The sequence below is a fragment of the Camellia sinensis genome, chromosome 5 (genome assembly GCF_055761805.1).
Source record: "Camellia sinensis isolate YWXY chromosome 5, ASM5576180v1, whole genome shotgun sequence".
Lineage (NCBI taxonomy): Eukaryota > Viridiplantae > Streptophyta > Magnoliopsida > Ericales > Theaceae > Camellia > Camellia sinensis.
In genome coordinates this window covers 218,029,943-218,045,244 of record NC_138965.1, presented here as the reverse complement: position 1 = coordinate 218,045,244, position 15,302 = coordinate 218,029,943, and the positions used below count along the sequence as shown (strand labels likewise).

The 15,302-nt window shown below is 32.7% G+C and overlaps 1 protein-coding gene across 1 annotated transcript; it reads left to right on the top strand.

Moving 5' to 3' along the window:
• Window positions 1–205: 205 nt before the first annotated feature.
• On the top strand, window positions 206–10,323 carry LOC114293722 (putative DNA primase large subunit). Its single transcript, XM_028237848.2, has 20 exons — window positions 206–3,079; window positions 3,360–3,421; window positions 3,507–3,610; window positions 3,694–3,784; window positions 3,869–3,928; window positions 4,190–4,247; window positions 4,613–4,632; window positions 5,065–5,148; window positions 5,235–5,299; window positions 6,106–6,154; window positions 6,241–6,288; window positions 6,382–6,471; window positions 6,631–6,690; window positions 7,225–7,284; window positions 7,748–7,822; window positions 8,411–8,496; window positions 8,909–9,002; window positions 9,111–9,215; window positions 9,645–9,700; window positions 10,093–10,323. The coding sequence occupies exons 1-19, from the start codon at window positions 2,944–2,946 to the stop codon at window positions 9,660–9,662; spliced, it is 1,365 nt and encodes a 454-aa protein (XP_028093649.1). The 5' UTR covers window positions 206–2,943; the 3' UTR covers window positions 9,663–9,700; window positions 10,093–10,323.
• Window positions 10,324–15,302: the final 4,979 nt, after the last annotated feature.

Sequence of the window (15,302 nt, the reverse complement as noted above, 5' to 3'; positions counted from 1 at the left end):
CTATTTTTCTAACTAAGTTGCATTTGATAGTAGAGTTAGATAGAGCATTTACAAGTTTGTGTAATAAATAATGTATATTTTTTAAAGCTTTTTTCATCTGTGTTTAAGCGGTCGTTTAGGAATAGGTTAAAATAATTGGAAAATCATAAAATTATTTAAAAAATTTATTAAAAGATGTTACAAAAATAGAGAGAATGAGAATGAATTTTTAATTTTTTTTATATGACCTTTTTAACAATATATTTATTTATTTATTTTGAGTGTGGCACTAGAGATAGGTTAGGCGTTTGGTATATATAGCCCATTTACATAATGGGCCGCGCAGTTGGGTAGTACACTGCAAGGCTAGTGTACTCTTTTTTCGCTAGCTGTTTTATTGTTTGTTTGTTTGGTTTTCTTTTTCCATAAAAAAAAAATACACGTGTCAAGCTCAACATGTCATATCACTAGTGTTTTTTTTTTTTTTTTTTTTTTTGGATAAATCAATAAATAGATAAATTATAAAGAAAATGAGAATTAGATTAAACTAGGCATTTCATTATAAAAGAAACTCCAATAAATAATCACAGGTTTCCGACAAAACCAAAAAATAAAAAAATCACAAATACACTGACAAGAAATATTACCAAAAAATCATGCAATCAACTTCTCTATAGTTATTTTTTTGGAATGTTTTGGGAAGTTGATTAAAAATTATTTTTTATTTTTTATTTATTTTTTTGTGAGAGAGGAAAATAGGTTAAAAATTGGGAAGTGACTTTTAACCCACTTTCCAAAATAGACTTTTTGGGTGTCAAAAACTTCTTAGTCTCTTTATTTTTTATTTTTTTTTAAAAAAACTACAAAGTCATTTTCAAACATTTTAATTTTTTCTACCTCTAATATTAGAGAAAAAACAATTTAAAAAAAAAAATAGACAAATTACCAATAAGTCTTCTTTGAAAGACGCGTAGCCTATTTAGTTTCATAACTTTTTCTTTTTACTCAAAAGTCTCGTAACGTCTTTCTTCTTCTTCTCTGCCTTTTTTCTTCTCTATCTCTTTTGCTCTTTGTAATTTTCGACGATCGTTGACGGGCAATTACGTATTGTTTCTTCCCTTTCTCTTTATGATATATAGTCACTAGCGACCAACGACTACCATCGATTGGGATTCATTGGCAACTACCGACTATCGACTCCTTACTTTACCCTTACCGATGATAAAAAAGATATGTTTCCAATAAAGATGATGAATAGATCTACTTATATCAGTTCCAACTAGATCTAAATAAAAAATAGTTATCGGAGTACAATCCTCTCTCAATATCTGCCTCTCTTCCTCGGTCTCTTAATTTTTTTATATTTTCTCTGCTATACACTTATTTTTTCTACTTTAATGGAGAAAATTTTCAATTTTTGAACAAGTTGTTTTCGAGTTTTAGTTACTGGCAATGAAAACAGTAAAATTTTGCAATTTTAATTTTTTTGTGGTGTTGGAATGAATCATAATTTAAAATTGCAAATTTTCTCAGTTTATAACATTCTTTAAAACTGTAAAATTTTACAGTTTCATAACATGTTTTCTAATTTGATTAATAAGGATAAATGCTTAATAGATTTTTGTTTTGAAATTATAATATTTTATAGTTTCAAAGCTTGGTTTTCAGTTTGATCAATATTGGAGATTATTTGCTTAAACTCTACAAAAATTTAAAAATAACATATGTTTTTTTTCCATTGTTGTTGTTTTTTGTCGTTACATTTTTTTTTTCTTTTAGTTTATCAATATTTAGCATATTTTGCTATATTTTTTTGCTCTAATTTCTCCATTTTTTTTCCCAGTAAGATTCTAGACATTTCGGTGAGTCTCCAATAATGTTCTTAACATCCAGCGAACGTTCTGGACATTTCGGTGACTTTCATTGATATTCATAACATTTTGGTGAACTTTGAGCGATTTCCCGGCGATACTTCGGCGATTTCTGGTGATGTTGAACATTTCGGCGAGTCTCGCTGTCTAACGGAAATTCGATGGTATTAGGATGTTACAGCGCTTGTAAATTAAAAAAATAAAAATGAAGAAATTTTTTGGTAACAATTAGAAATATATAAGACTAATTAGTACAAGTATTTTGTTTTGAGATTAAATGAATTTTGAATTTTATATATCGGACTTATTGGTAAGTTTCCAAAAAAAAAAATCACCTTCCAAATGTTGATGACTTTAGCAAGACTAGGGTGCTGTTTGGTGTAGCTGTTAAAACAGATTATAAATTATAGCTTAACAGATTATAGATTATGACCTTAATCAGAAGCTGTTAATCTGTTTGGTATAGCTGTTGGATTATAGATTTAAGTTGCTGAGTAGTGTTTGTTAAATAAGTTGTGAAGTAACTTTTTCAATTAATTTTTATTTTTTATTATTCACTATTTGTCTACATTTTTCATAAAAAATAGTAATAATATTTTATAGTTCATTTGGGTCTTTTTCTATTTTTAAAAAAATAAAAAATAAAAAAATCTAAGAGTATAACCGTGAATTAAAATGTCCACAGCAGAAGCTGATAATCAGAAGCAAGGAGTGATCAGTTTCTCAGAATCAGCTATCAGCTTTTTTGACTTAAAATAAATTGTTAGAATAAGAAACTATTTGAAATAAGTTTAACCAAACAATCCAAAATAACTTTTTAAAAATCAAAAGCCATAAACTCGCTCAAAAAAGCCCCACCAAACACCCCCTAGGTCAGATTGGGGTTGCATTTGGATTGGGCCTAATTAGCCTCTTCAAACCTCGGATCCAAACATGGCCTTTTGCTAGTGAAAATTGCGGGAAGCCTTTCCCGCCAATTTTCTCTCTCATCAGGGAAAAAGTAGAGTAAAAACATGGTAGACTCATTCGGTGTTGATCGCTTCGTCTTCGGATTCAGATTCAGATTCACATTCAGATCGATCAAGCGGCGAAAATGGAGATCGTTCGTTCCCAGAAGAGAACTCTCGCTGCTCCCATTGTCGTCCTGACTCTCCCTCTCTACCGCTCTGCTCCTTCGCTCGAAGTCAGACTCGAAGATTTCGAACTTTTCGCCATCGATCGCCTCCGAGGTCATTCTTTCTTGCAAGTTTTCCATTTCGTTTCCTATGTGCTTTCTAGCTAACGAAACGAAGATTTGTTTTATAAGTTTCACTGGTATACGAAAATTTGAGGAATTTAGTTCTCTTTACATGTATTTAGGGTTTTAGAATTTCCTGGTTGGTTTGATGGAGTTTTGGCTTGAATTTTATGGCTTTACTCTCATCTTTAATTATATTTTTCGCTGTAAATGGTTTCAGTTTCCAATCTCTCTAAAACCTAAAATCTCTAAATTTGGTGTTGCTCGTGTAGTTCTTAAAGGGATCTCTGATGGATTATCCCGAGGAAAGAAGCCCGATGAAATGGAGATATTGGTAGAGTGACTGTTCTCGGCTTTGATTGTGTTTTTGTGTTCCTGTGTAGAGCCGTTTTTCTATTTGAATTGCTTGATTTGAATAGGTTAGAGATATGTGGAAGAAAAATATGAGCCACCCACAAGCATCTGAAGTTGTTAACAAAGACATCATTTCCCACTTTGTGCTGCGACTCGTGTATTGTAGAACGTAAGTTTTAATACTTAGTTTTTTTTTTGGGTGCTTCCTTGTAAAATTCTTACTTAATTTTTATTTATTTCGTGGTGCATTAGGGAGGAACTGAGAAAATGGTTTCTTTCCATGGAAACTACCCTCTTTCGTTATCGATTTCGGCTTGAAGGTCATGAAGGTCATGAAGTACAGGTATATAATTTGTTCATCAATGTCACAATTAGTTTGTTATTGTGTGATGCTGATTATTTGTGGCTCAACTTTTGGGGTTTGCAGAGGGCACTGATGGCTGAATTTGACCTTCCTTATAAAATAGTTAGCAATGCAGAATTTGAGGTAGTTGCATTCCATTTGCTTAATTGAAAAATAGAAAAAATAGAAAAATATTTCCATTTGGTCTCTCATATCTCCAAATAGAAAAATATATATTTAAGTGAAAGAAAATTTAAAATCTAACTCTTATCAAACACATGAAATTGCTAGCCAATATAGTAAAATCTAAACCTATTTTCCATCTAGGATAGATAGAATGCATGTCAAGCTTAACTTTAAAAGCTAATTTGTTCACTTTTATATTTTCTATTTATTTTTATGCAGAGTGTAAAGGAAAAATTGGGCCAAGTTGCACGGTCTATTGGTCCATATTCATCCAATGGTAATTGCTGCTACTTGAAAAATGTACTGCCTGTTTTTTCATCAAAATAACTATTTCTTTACCCTTGCTAAGCTCAATATTGTGGCCTTCACACTTTTTGGGTTATTTGCAGTGCACAACTTGATTTTTTTTTAATTTTTTTTCTAGCATGTGTTTTGCTTTGATTGTATGTATCCACAAACTTCTTTGTGGATTTATATATAATTAGGAGTATGGTGGAAGATTATTGATGTGCATTGTGGTGGGTTTTGGCAAATGCTTTTTTAGTAACTTTGTCAGTTGTTATATTTCACTTTCCTTTGAAGAAGTCAGTATTCTAACTTTCTTTGTTTTTTTCTCTTAATTGTTTTTCCTTCCTTCTGCAGCTGACACGATATACTTCAAGGTTTGTTTAGATTACTCAAATTTTCCTTTCAACTGCGTTCTTAGCTTACTCAAAACGAATGCATTCTTAGCTTTTTGTAAACAAAGGAATGCATACCTTTGATGGTAAAGAAATAGGCCTCCCTGCAACTAAGTGCAAACAAATTAGTAGTGATTCCTTGAACATTTATGGGCCGCACTCAGATGGTTCCAATCCTTGTCATGTTGCTTTATGGGTGGGTGAGAGAAATATATTAAAAGCTCAGCATCATGTAATTAGGGGACATGTAATGTTTGAAATTCTATGGTTGCTTCCAATCAATTGAACTTGAGAAATGGGAAAAGAGAAAATATAGGGAATTCCCCATCTTCTAGATCTCAAGTGAGCAACATCTTATGTTGGCTTGTTAGATTTGGACTATCTACATGTTTTTCTCCTCTTTTGTAAATGTAGGTACCCTTTGAAGAAGTTCCGGAATTAGTGGCCAGTCGCAGAGTATTTATACTGAAAGGGCATGCATATGTTGCTATGCATCAGGTGAATATCACTATGTAATCCTTGCTCTTAATCCATATCAAACCATATTTCATCAATCTCATGATGTTTCTATCCTTGTTCTATAGGTGGTTTCCCTTGTTGTCACACAATTTCGCAGCCATCTTTCGAAGGCACTTGTGCTGACAAACAGGTTATGAATAAGTTACTTGGTGTCCAAATAATTTTTATTGTTTGATCATGTAAAATGTGTCAGTATCTGGTAACTCATTGTTTGATCATGTAAAATGTGTCAATATTTGGTAACTCATGAATGGATAAGTGATGCGGTTAAAGAATTTAGTGTCACATGCGTGCAGAGAACGTTCCATACTTTCTTTGTTTGTGATCCAAAGCCTCTTCTTGGGCATCTTGTGGATATCATTTCTCATGGAAAGTGAAGACAATTTCGCAGCCATCTTTCGAAGGCACTTGTGCTGACAAAGAGGTTATGAATAAGTTACTTGGTGTCCAAATATTTTTATTGTTTGATCATGTAAAATGTGTCAATATTTGGTAACTCATGAATGGATAAGTGATGCGGTTAAAGAATTTAGTGTCACATGCGTATAGAGAACGTTCCGTACTTTCTTTGTTTGTGATCCAAAGCCCCTTCCTGGGCATCTTGTGGATATCATTTCTCATGGAAAGTGAAGAAAAAGAAGAAGAAGAACATTAAATTCATTGTATGTCCATTAAATTCATTGTGTGCAAGAATGATGAACATGATTTATTGACGGTAATGCATTAAATTCTCTAAGAAATTCTGCATGTCCAGAATTCATAAGTGAAGATAATTTTAATTGCTAGTCATCATCACCAGCATCATTGGTGTATTGAATGTTGTAGTTGTTTCTTACATGTCTTCCATATTACTTGTTTTCCATCGTCAAGTGCAATTTAAGCAATAGAATTGCATCCTTTGGAATTTCATAAAATTGTTGTGGCCTTTGCTTTCAGAAAATGGACTTCCACCATTAGAGAACGAGAGAAGGACCGGTTAACTCCTGTGAGTATTTTATTTATGGACTTTTAAGTTTAAAATGGACTCTCTTTCAAAATACAGTGCCTCACTTTTCTTCTGATATTGCATAGATTGTGGAAGCTTTATCCACAAGTTATCTGGGTCCTGACTATTCCCAGGTACTTTGTACTATAGCTGTTTGGTTCATCTGTTACCCTTGGGTCATAGAGGTTCAAGTGGACACTGATCAATTTGGTATACTGATTTTGCAGGCAAGAGAATTTGCAGAAATATCTTTAAAAGACATAGATCAAGTAGCTAAAAGTTCATTTCCTTTGTGTATGCGCCACCTGTTTGAAAAGGTAAAGACCTTTTCTATAGAATCAGTCCCATTACTGTTTCTATAGTATGAAAAAGTCTTTTCCTCACGAATTCCTCTTCTTCCTCTATCTGGATGTGAAGTTATTGTGATTCTGCTTTTATTTTCATTCACTTTTGTGGACCTTTCTGCTCCTGTGCAGTTAAGAGAGGACCATCATTTGAAGCATGGAGGGAGGATGCAATTGGGTCTATTTCTCAAGGTTACATCTTTGAACTTGAATAGGCATGTTTGGTTGTGTGGCCATCGGCATTTCAAGGAATATCATATATTGATGGGTTTGTGGGATTGTAGATGCATGAAGTGCATCACCCACTATGTGAAGTGTGAAGCCTCTATTTCAGTATATTATCTTTCATTTATTGGACAGTGTTTCACACATTGACACGTTGCAACTCATTTGATCTGTTTCAGGTTGCACATTTAAACATTGACTGCCACATATGTGTCCTTGTTTCGTTTACAAACATATGAACATTTTTACATAGATACACTTGTGCTTGGTTCAGAATTATGCATGATAATTTCTCAAAATTTCAAATTAGTGCAAGCAATTTTCTGTTCTTTGAATAGCACGTGTGCATTGGATATCTGAAAGAAATCATGAAGCATTCAAAAATGTTGATTATGGAAAAATTTAAATATTTGGCATTCATGTAATTTCGAAATTATTTTCCTTCATGCATTTTTGCCTTTTGGTATTGTATTTTGAATGGTCTTTCCCTCTTTTATCTAGAGTGTTGGATTGACGTTGGATGATGCCCTTGCCTTTTGGAAAGCTGAGTTTTCTCCCAAGGTAAGCCTGGTACTATTGAATTATTTGTTAACTAATTACAATTTTGGACGCTTCTGTTGTTTTTAAAAGAACATAGATGTATAGCCTTGCATTGTCAACATATGGTAAGTAGCAATAACAAACTTAGCTATATGAGTTACTGAGTAAATGCTTTGTGCATCTTCATTTGGATAAATTAACAGCATGTTTTTGTGCAATGTGCTATCACTGCAGTGCAGTGCTCCACTGATTGAATTGTTTAAATGGATAAATCATTTTCAGCTAGTTCAGTCCAGTGACATTTTTTTCTCTGTAAATCATTTTGCTGCCAAGACAATTTTTTATGACACTGAATTCCTTTGGTGTGTGTGTGTGAGAACTCACATGCACATTTAAACAAAATTGTTGGTGTATTATCTGTATTAAGTAGTTGTAGATCTGCCATGTTTCTTACATACACATGCTTTTTATTTTTTTTTTGTAGGTTGGTGCTGAGAGATTTGATAAAGAATATGCATATGGCATACGGCACAACTACGGAAAAGAAGGAAAGAGAATGGTAAGGAGTCTCCTTAGCATGATTGCCAATTATCTTATCATTATAAGTGAACAAATCATAAAACCTATTTGGCATTTTTTTAAATATTCAAGTTTTGTTTTTTTGTTTTTTTCTGTTGGCATTTGTTAGTGTAGAACTGCAATAATTTTTCATTTCAAGTTTAATCAATCAATTTTTATATATCTATATGCATATTAACTCTTTTCTTTCATTCTCGCGATGCACTGGTGTATCGCTAGTAGTTCTAATATTCAAGTGCTTTGTGCAGTTTTGTGACCCTTTTGAAACATTTTGTTTATGTTAAGCCTTGACTTTTTCTCTATAGCAGCAATCATAACTACTTGCATGCTTCATTTTTAAGGAATCTTGGTAAAGTAATATGATAAGTTCTACAATACAAGATCCTATGGCCTAACTATATTTCTAACATTGATTGTGGTAGAAATATTTTTACTAATTTGTATTTTTTTCCCCCCATTTGATGTTATTATTAGGAGTGTCGAATCCTAACAAGAAGCTTTAGCTTCCTCTGTTTGTACGGGTGGTCCTCTGCTTGCTACATTAAATTTCTTTTCCTGGTGAGTGCAGGATTATACACCTTATTCTTGTCAAAAGATCATCTCATCAACTCCGGGTATTGGAGATCATCATGGATGCCCTTTTCGTCATTTCAGGTCAACTACTGATCTATTTAAGTGCAATGAAAGCTTGCATTCAAGTAGGAAAAATGGGATTCTCTTTCACTGGTTCACATTCAGTCATGTGGTTTATACTAAGCTATAAGCAAAATTGTTACCCTTGCACAAAAATATGTGAATGGCAGCTTATAGCTACATAACTTTGGACTCTTTTTGCATTATTGAATTTAGATATAGGTGTCAGGGTTCAGTGGTGATAGTGATCTGAAATGTTGATTTATGTACAACCAACACTAAACTTGAGTGTTAGAAAGATGCGGGGTGGATATATGCACTAAATTTACCATATGCTCACCATGCATTTGAAAGCTATTGACGTCATAGTTGGCAATCAGTGTCATAAAGAATGTTTTTGCCGAGTCACGTGTTTGTCATTTTCACATGACAGTGAGGAGAATTTGAGGGCTGCCCTTGGAAAAATTGGAGTGGCCAATCATGCCATGGACGATGTGATTGATAAAGTTCGGAATAGGCATTATCAGGTGAGAAAATAGTATTTTGAGTTAAGAGTCCCCAGAATTGTTCCGGGTGCTTTAATTTTTCTTTGATTTTCTTAAGGGTGGTTATGTTTGTGAATAACATATGAGCAGTTGGCTTGCACCTTGACATTTGAAGCTGTTCATGGCTCATCTTGTGATGCTGGGATTAATCACCCTAATCAATACTTCATTGATAGCCAAAAGATTCTGCAAAAGGTAAATCATGTTAATGAAATTCTGTGATCTTAAAAGCGATTTCTCTGATTACAATCTTGTAAGTATGGTCTCAAAGTGTAAGCACTAACTCGAAATTGGGATCTATTCATTGCCTTGGTAAATCAATCTGCAGTAAAAGCAACATTAATATATCAAATAAATATGGGACACATGCGGGTCTTATTGTTCTTTGGGTCCAGGGTTTGTGCTTGGATGGGCCACCCTAAGTTTATTTAAAGTAAATATAAGTCCAAGTGCCAGCCCAGATTCGGCATGAGCGGATTCTTGTTTTGGGGTTGAATGATCGGTGTTTGGAAAGTTTGTTTAATTTTGTGAGCCTAGAAGTGCTGTTGTGGGCAAGCTTGCTTTAATACTTCCTTTGAGTAGTTTTTAGTGTATGGTTTAATATGTGGTTCTTGTACTCTGCAGAACAATTCAACGGTGTAATGTGCAAAGAGTGGTTATCTTTGGCATCACAAGGACTGGTAATACTGTTGCCCTCCATGAGGGCAAGTCTTTTTCCCTCAAGCCCCTCAAAGCATGCACTCTCTCTCTCTCTCTCTAAATGTTTATTTTATATTACTTTGGTGAACCTAGACCTCTAGTCAAACCTTTAATTTAACCTAGTGCAACTAACAATAAGAGTGCTAATTAGTATGCAAGGAGTTGAGCGCAACCAAAATATAAGAATTAAGTTATGATGTAGGCCTCTTTCACGTCACTTCTCTTGATGGAGTATCACAATAAAACGTACTTCATTACTTAATAAATTTGTGCTTTAAAAGGAATTTAGTAATAATCAGCAAACCAAATAATTAGTCGAAGGTTTTGATATATTCTTGCTTATGTAACTTGCTCGGTTTTTACTTGTTTTCAGGTGAGCATCTCAAGCAAGTTTTTGTTTTCTACTCTTGATGTTTAAAGATATTTTTAGTTTTGTGTAGCAGTAAGAGGATAGGAAATGTTGTTTGTAATGATGTTGAGAGTGCCTGATTTATTGTTTTAAAAGTTGATAACTTAATTACAGAAGATATTTTTTTCATTGAAGATGTTACAACTTATGATCCACTTGTTTGTAAAATAAATGCCGAGCTGAATATCAAGTTTATAATGTTAGTGTTGGTATGGAGATTAATTTTACTTTCTCGTATCTTGTTATATAAAAAATAAAAATAAATAAAATTACTGACTGCATTCATTTTCCATTTTTCAAATTGAGTTAAAAAAAGAGTTCTTATTAGCCAGAAAATTTATGGGTTACAGTTTTGTTTCATGTAGCTTTGCTGTATCAGGTCATAAAATATATCAGATGTGGTTTAATATGGGCAAAGATGTAATGATACAATAAATTAAAAAAAAAAAAAATCAAACACAGAAAATAAATAATATGTAAGTGGGCAATGTGTCTATGTCACAGGAGAGGAAGATCAAATTCACTATATGAATGGATAATCATCACCGGAGGTGGTGGCCAAGTGGATTATGCACTTGCCTCTCACACCAGGGCTTGATTCTTGGGGTGTAGAATAACTTTGGATTATTGCCCTGTATTTCAATCGTGACTCGGCCTCCTGTTGTGGCAAGATGGGTGAGGTTCATTGTTTGCTTCGGTGATAGGTCTCATCTTACAGATTGGGTTATATTTGATCGTTAATTGATTATCCCAGAGTAAGGACTCATGGATGTTGTAATGTCTCTATTGAATGTCCTTTTTTCAGTTCAAAAATTAAAAAATGAAAAAATTTCTGGTTAATTTTTTTAAAAAATTGCTCAATCTGAGTAAAAGCAAATATATTTTAATATTGCCCAGTAGCCAGGTACAAGCCCAACCCTAGTCTATAAGAACTCCCGTGATTGTTTTCACAATATTTGGGAACCTTTGTCAATGCTCAAGTTTATGCAACAGGTTTTGAAAGGCAAATGAATGGGAGTTCTAATTAGAGTTATTATTAATGATGTGGTAGTGGATCCCATCTATTGTCACAATATGTGTTGTGTCTGTTTTTGTTTTGTTTTGTTTTTTTTTTTATTTTTTCACCTCATTAGTGGTGGATTTTGAGTCACTAAATTAGTGGTCTCTATGACTTTGAAAATGACACAATCAAGTGTCCTATTGGCTCACATCCAGAGTAATCTACTTGGGCCCCTATCTTTTTAGGCTCATATGGAACCAATTTTTTTTTATTTTAAAATTCAATTTTATTAGAAAAAGTAGGAGTTTTTATTTTATTTTATTATTTTTTAAAGAATAAAATGTTGGAGCTTTAGGCCTCTACTATCCTCCACATCACACAAAAAGGGTGACTTCTGTTAAAATGTGAACTGAGATGGGTTAACATATATGTAGCCTTACTTTTATTTTTAAAGAGGAAGCAGTAGTTCCCATGACTCGAATGACCAAAAAACAAGCTCCCTCCCAACCTTACTTTAATTAGGACGGTAAAATGAATCAAATTATTTGAGTTCGATTTGTATTTTACTCATTAAAGTTCATATAGAACAATGCAAGTTTGGATAAATTTTAAAATTCATTAGATTTTCACGTTGAACTTGAACATTTATTATTTAAATCAATAAATTTACATGTATTATAAAAAATCAAGTTACTTGACCATTAAAAACTTATTTAATATTAATTTGTTATGTAAATAAGTTAAAATTGAACATATTTTAAAATTTATTAATTTTTTAAATTAAACTTAAAACAATATAATACTCAAATCAACTCTACATTAAAACTCAAAAAATTATTAGATACTCTTAAAATATAATTACCCATATAACTGTTACCCATTGAATTGTTGACCATGATTTGCTAGTGATTCATTTGTAACTTAAAAGCCTTGAACTCTTTGAGAACACTAGTAATAAAGTAAAACCTACTAGCGGATAAATAAATATAAAAAAAAAAACACAAAAAAACAACATAGTGTAAAACCTACTAATTTCAATCAAATTGGGGCCCACTATTTTTTTCTGATCACATATTTATTTTAGTTCTGCAAACTTTTGGTGGCATGTGACTGTATTATGTAATGAAAGACACTGAACTATAGATACTAACTTCACTTCACAAGTTGCCAAACTTGTTAGATGTAACATGTCATCTGCCTTCAATTCAAGCCTCTTCCAAACCAGCTCATGAGCCACAAGATTGACAAAGACATATCAAATAACATTCCTCATGTTTTTACTAAATTGTGTTTTAGTCCATGGACCCTAATGTTTAACCTTAACGATCTAATAATCTCGTAATGCCACATAAAATTATTGCCGATTTGTGATCAAACAACTATGTAATCAGGATTATAGGTTGTGGATTCCATATCAAGAAGCTAAAATAAAAACAACTATTTTCTTATCTTTAAATACATATTGACTGATAGTATAGAATGCAGGAAGGAATCACATAGTAAATTATTTAAAATTTACAATTTTAACCACCTCACTGTACTCCCCTCAACTATTATTGAACACCATTTCCTTCTGGTAGCTTTAAAATTGTACATTTATACCTTTTAATTATAAAAATTGCTTCACTTTCATCTTTAAATAAGAGTATTTTAAGCATTTTTTTTTTGTGTGTGTGGATAACTATGGTGTAGATGTAAGATTTTAAAATTGAGAGGCATTTAATAACAGTTGATGGAGAATAAAATGTAATTAACCCAAACGAAAAACGTAGCACAAAATGCAAGGTCACATGGTTCACTCAAGACTAAAAAAAATATAAATTGGAAACATAAATATATGAATAAATAAGATCCTTTGAAGGAGGTTTATTAAGAATTTTTTTTTTTTTTTTTTCAAGTACTTGTATACTTAGTCCATAATATATTTTTGCATTATAATGTCATATTATTTGGATATTTGATCTACCAAATTTTAATTTTTATATTTAAGGTATTTTATAAACAATTTTATAGTTATAAATATTTTTTTGAATGTTTAGTAACTTGGTGATGTGAATATTCATATTTTACCGTGTGAATATTCACATTAATAGTGTGAATATTCATATCACGGAACATTCACTATCAATGTGAGTATTATTATTAAGTGTATTTTGATAACTATGTCACTCTACGATTAATTAAAATATTAAAACATAACTTATACTAAGTAGAATATAAGTAGATAAAGATAAATTTATGAATAAATATCCATTTTTTGAAACTAAACCCACTAACAAACCGTTAAAAACTTGTTCATTCATATTTATTTTGTATTAAATTTTATAATATTTGTTTGCGTTGATAGCAAACTGTTCACTCAATTATGGTGATGTGGTTGCTGAAGGCACCATTTGGCCTACTGTTTCAAATTTTCTACCTGTGGCAGTCAAAAGATTATCAAAAGAAAGCATTTTTGGTTAAGGATTTGTGTATAAAAAATTTATGAGTCGTATTTATATTTATTTATTAAAAATTAAAATATATAATTTATAAATATAAAAATATTATTATTATATTAATTTTATTTTAAATTTTATACAAAAATTATTTATAAATATCATTTTATTTGATAAAAACAAAGCAAAACCAAACCAAACCAAACCAAGTTGCTTTCCTTACCAAAATAGTCTCTACCAAGTTGCTTTCGTTACTAAATTACTTTGCTGTTGTGCTGAGTATTAACTGTTACCAAGAAAGGGACCGTTACATTATTGTAAGGAAAATGTTAATAACTTTTAATCGGGGCGGAGCTAACAAGGATATAGGGTCACGTGCCTCCTGATTTTGAATTTTTTTTACAAATATAAAGAAAATATTTTTAATAAAAAAATTTATAAAATATTAATTTAAATATCAATGACATTCTTAAAATAATGAGAATAATAATGGTTGTTTTGGTTGAAAATAAAGTGACTACGATATTATTTGTGTGGGTGATTTTCCGACCACACTGCCCGCTTAGTAACCAGCTGGAGAGCACTGACAGAATAGATGGCACCTGACTGACCTGCAACAGAAATATAAGAATCCCGCGGTGGTTTCGACCACCCGGGGGCACTCCGACGATCAAGTCAGTATATCTCTCAAAGATAAATCAAGTACTAAACTCACAAGCTTGAGTATTAAAAGCATACCTTAGACCCATGGGGGTGCCTCTCTTTTATAGCCAATACAATCCTAGTCCCAATAGGAGCCTGGCCCTAATGGACTTAGGATTACTGCTAATCTGGAACTCCCAGTGGGTTTAGGATAAACTCTTTAAGAGTCTTATCTTTACCCAAACTGAAGTCTTCTCCCAATCTAGGACTCTTGTCTATATCCAAGTTGAGTTCCCTCTTCATTCTAGGACTCTTGTCCCTTATCTGCTTATCTCGGATTCCGATATCTTCGGAGGCAACCTCAGCCTAGCCGAGATGTCCTCGGCACAACGACCAAAACACGTGGCACCTCGGCTGACACGTCGGCGTCATCCTGCCACGTGTTGGTACTCAGAAAATATATCCCCACAACTGCCCCCTAGGTTCTATTACCTCGGCATTCTGAGGTGATGGAACCTACACTGTTCGTTCACTTGTGCCCCTCTGCCCGAGATCAAATTCGCCGACCTCAAAGTTCCCTGGACTTTACTGTCCACCGGTGTCAAGAGTTAAGTTTCATGCTTTCCAAGCTGTTTGAAATCGTACCTCCTAGCAGAGGTTTTGGTTCCATTAATTCGTAAACTCCAAGAGTTTTGCAACTGCTCCACTCACACTCTCTGGTGAGTTCCCGATTTCCAGTCATCTATTTGACTCCGGCGATCTTCATATCGGCATTCATTTTACTTTGTAGGTTCATAAACTCTTTACTTGCTATTAAGCTCAATCTTTCATAACTTTTTTTATTTACTTTAAATTTGTTTATTTGCCATCTGTTGCCTTCTATTTTCATCTGTCTTCAAGTTTTGAATTGTTTGAATGCCTGGCACATGTTCTTGTCATATCCGCTTTTTGTTGCTAGCATCATGTCTGGGTCATTACTTTCTTGTTCTTCACATACTTACTTAGTGCCTGTGCACTTGACTTTATTCTTGAACTTTGTCGTCTTCTTGACTATTTTTCTCTTTTTTTATTTAATCCTCTGGTTTCTTCTCTTT

Coding starts and splice junctions, on each gene's coding strand:
- LOC114293722 (XM_028237848.2), top strand. CDS start 2,944: ATGGAGATCGTTCGTTCCCAGAAGAGAACTCTCGCTGCTCCCATTGTC. Junction 5,300..6,105: donor GCACTTGTGCTGACAAACAG/GTTATGAATAAG, acceptor CTTTGCTTTCAG/AAAATGGACTTCCACCATTA. Junction 8,497..8,908: donor TGCCCTTTTCGTCATTTCAG/GTCAACTACTGA, acceptor TTCACATGACAG/TGAGGAGAATTTGAGGGCTG.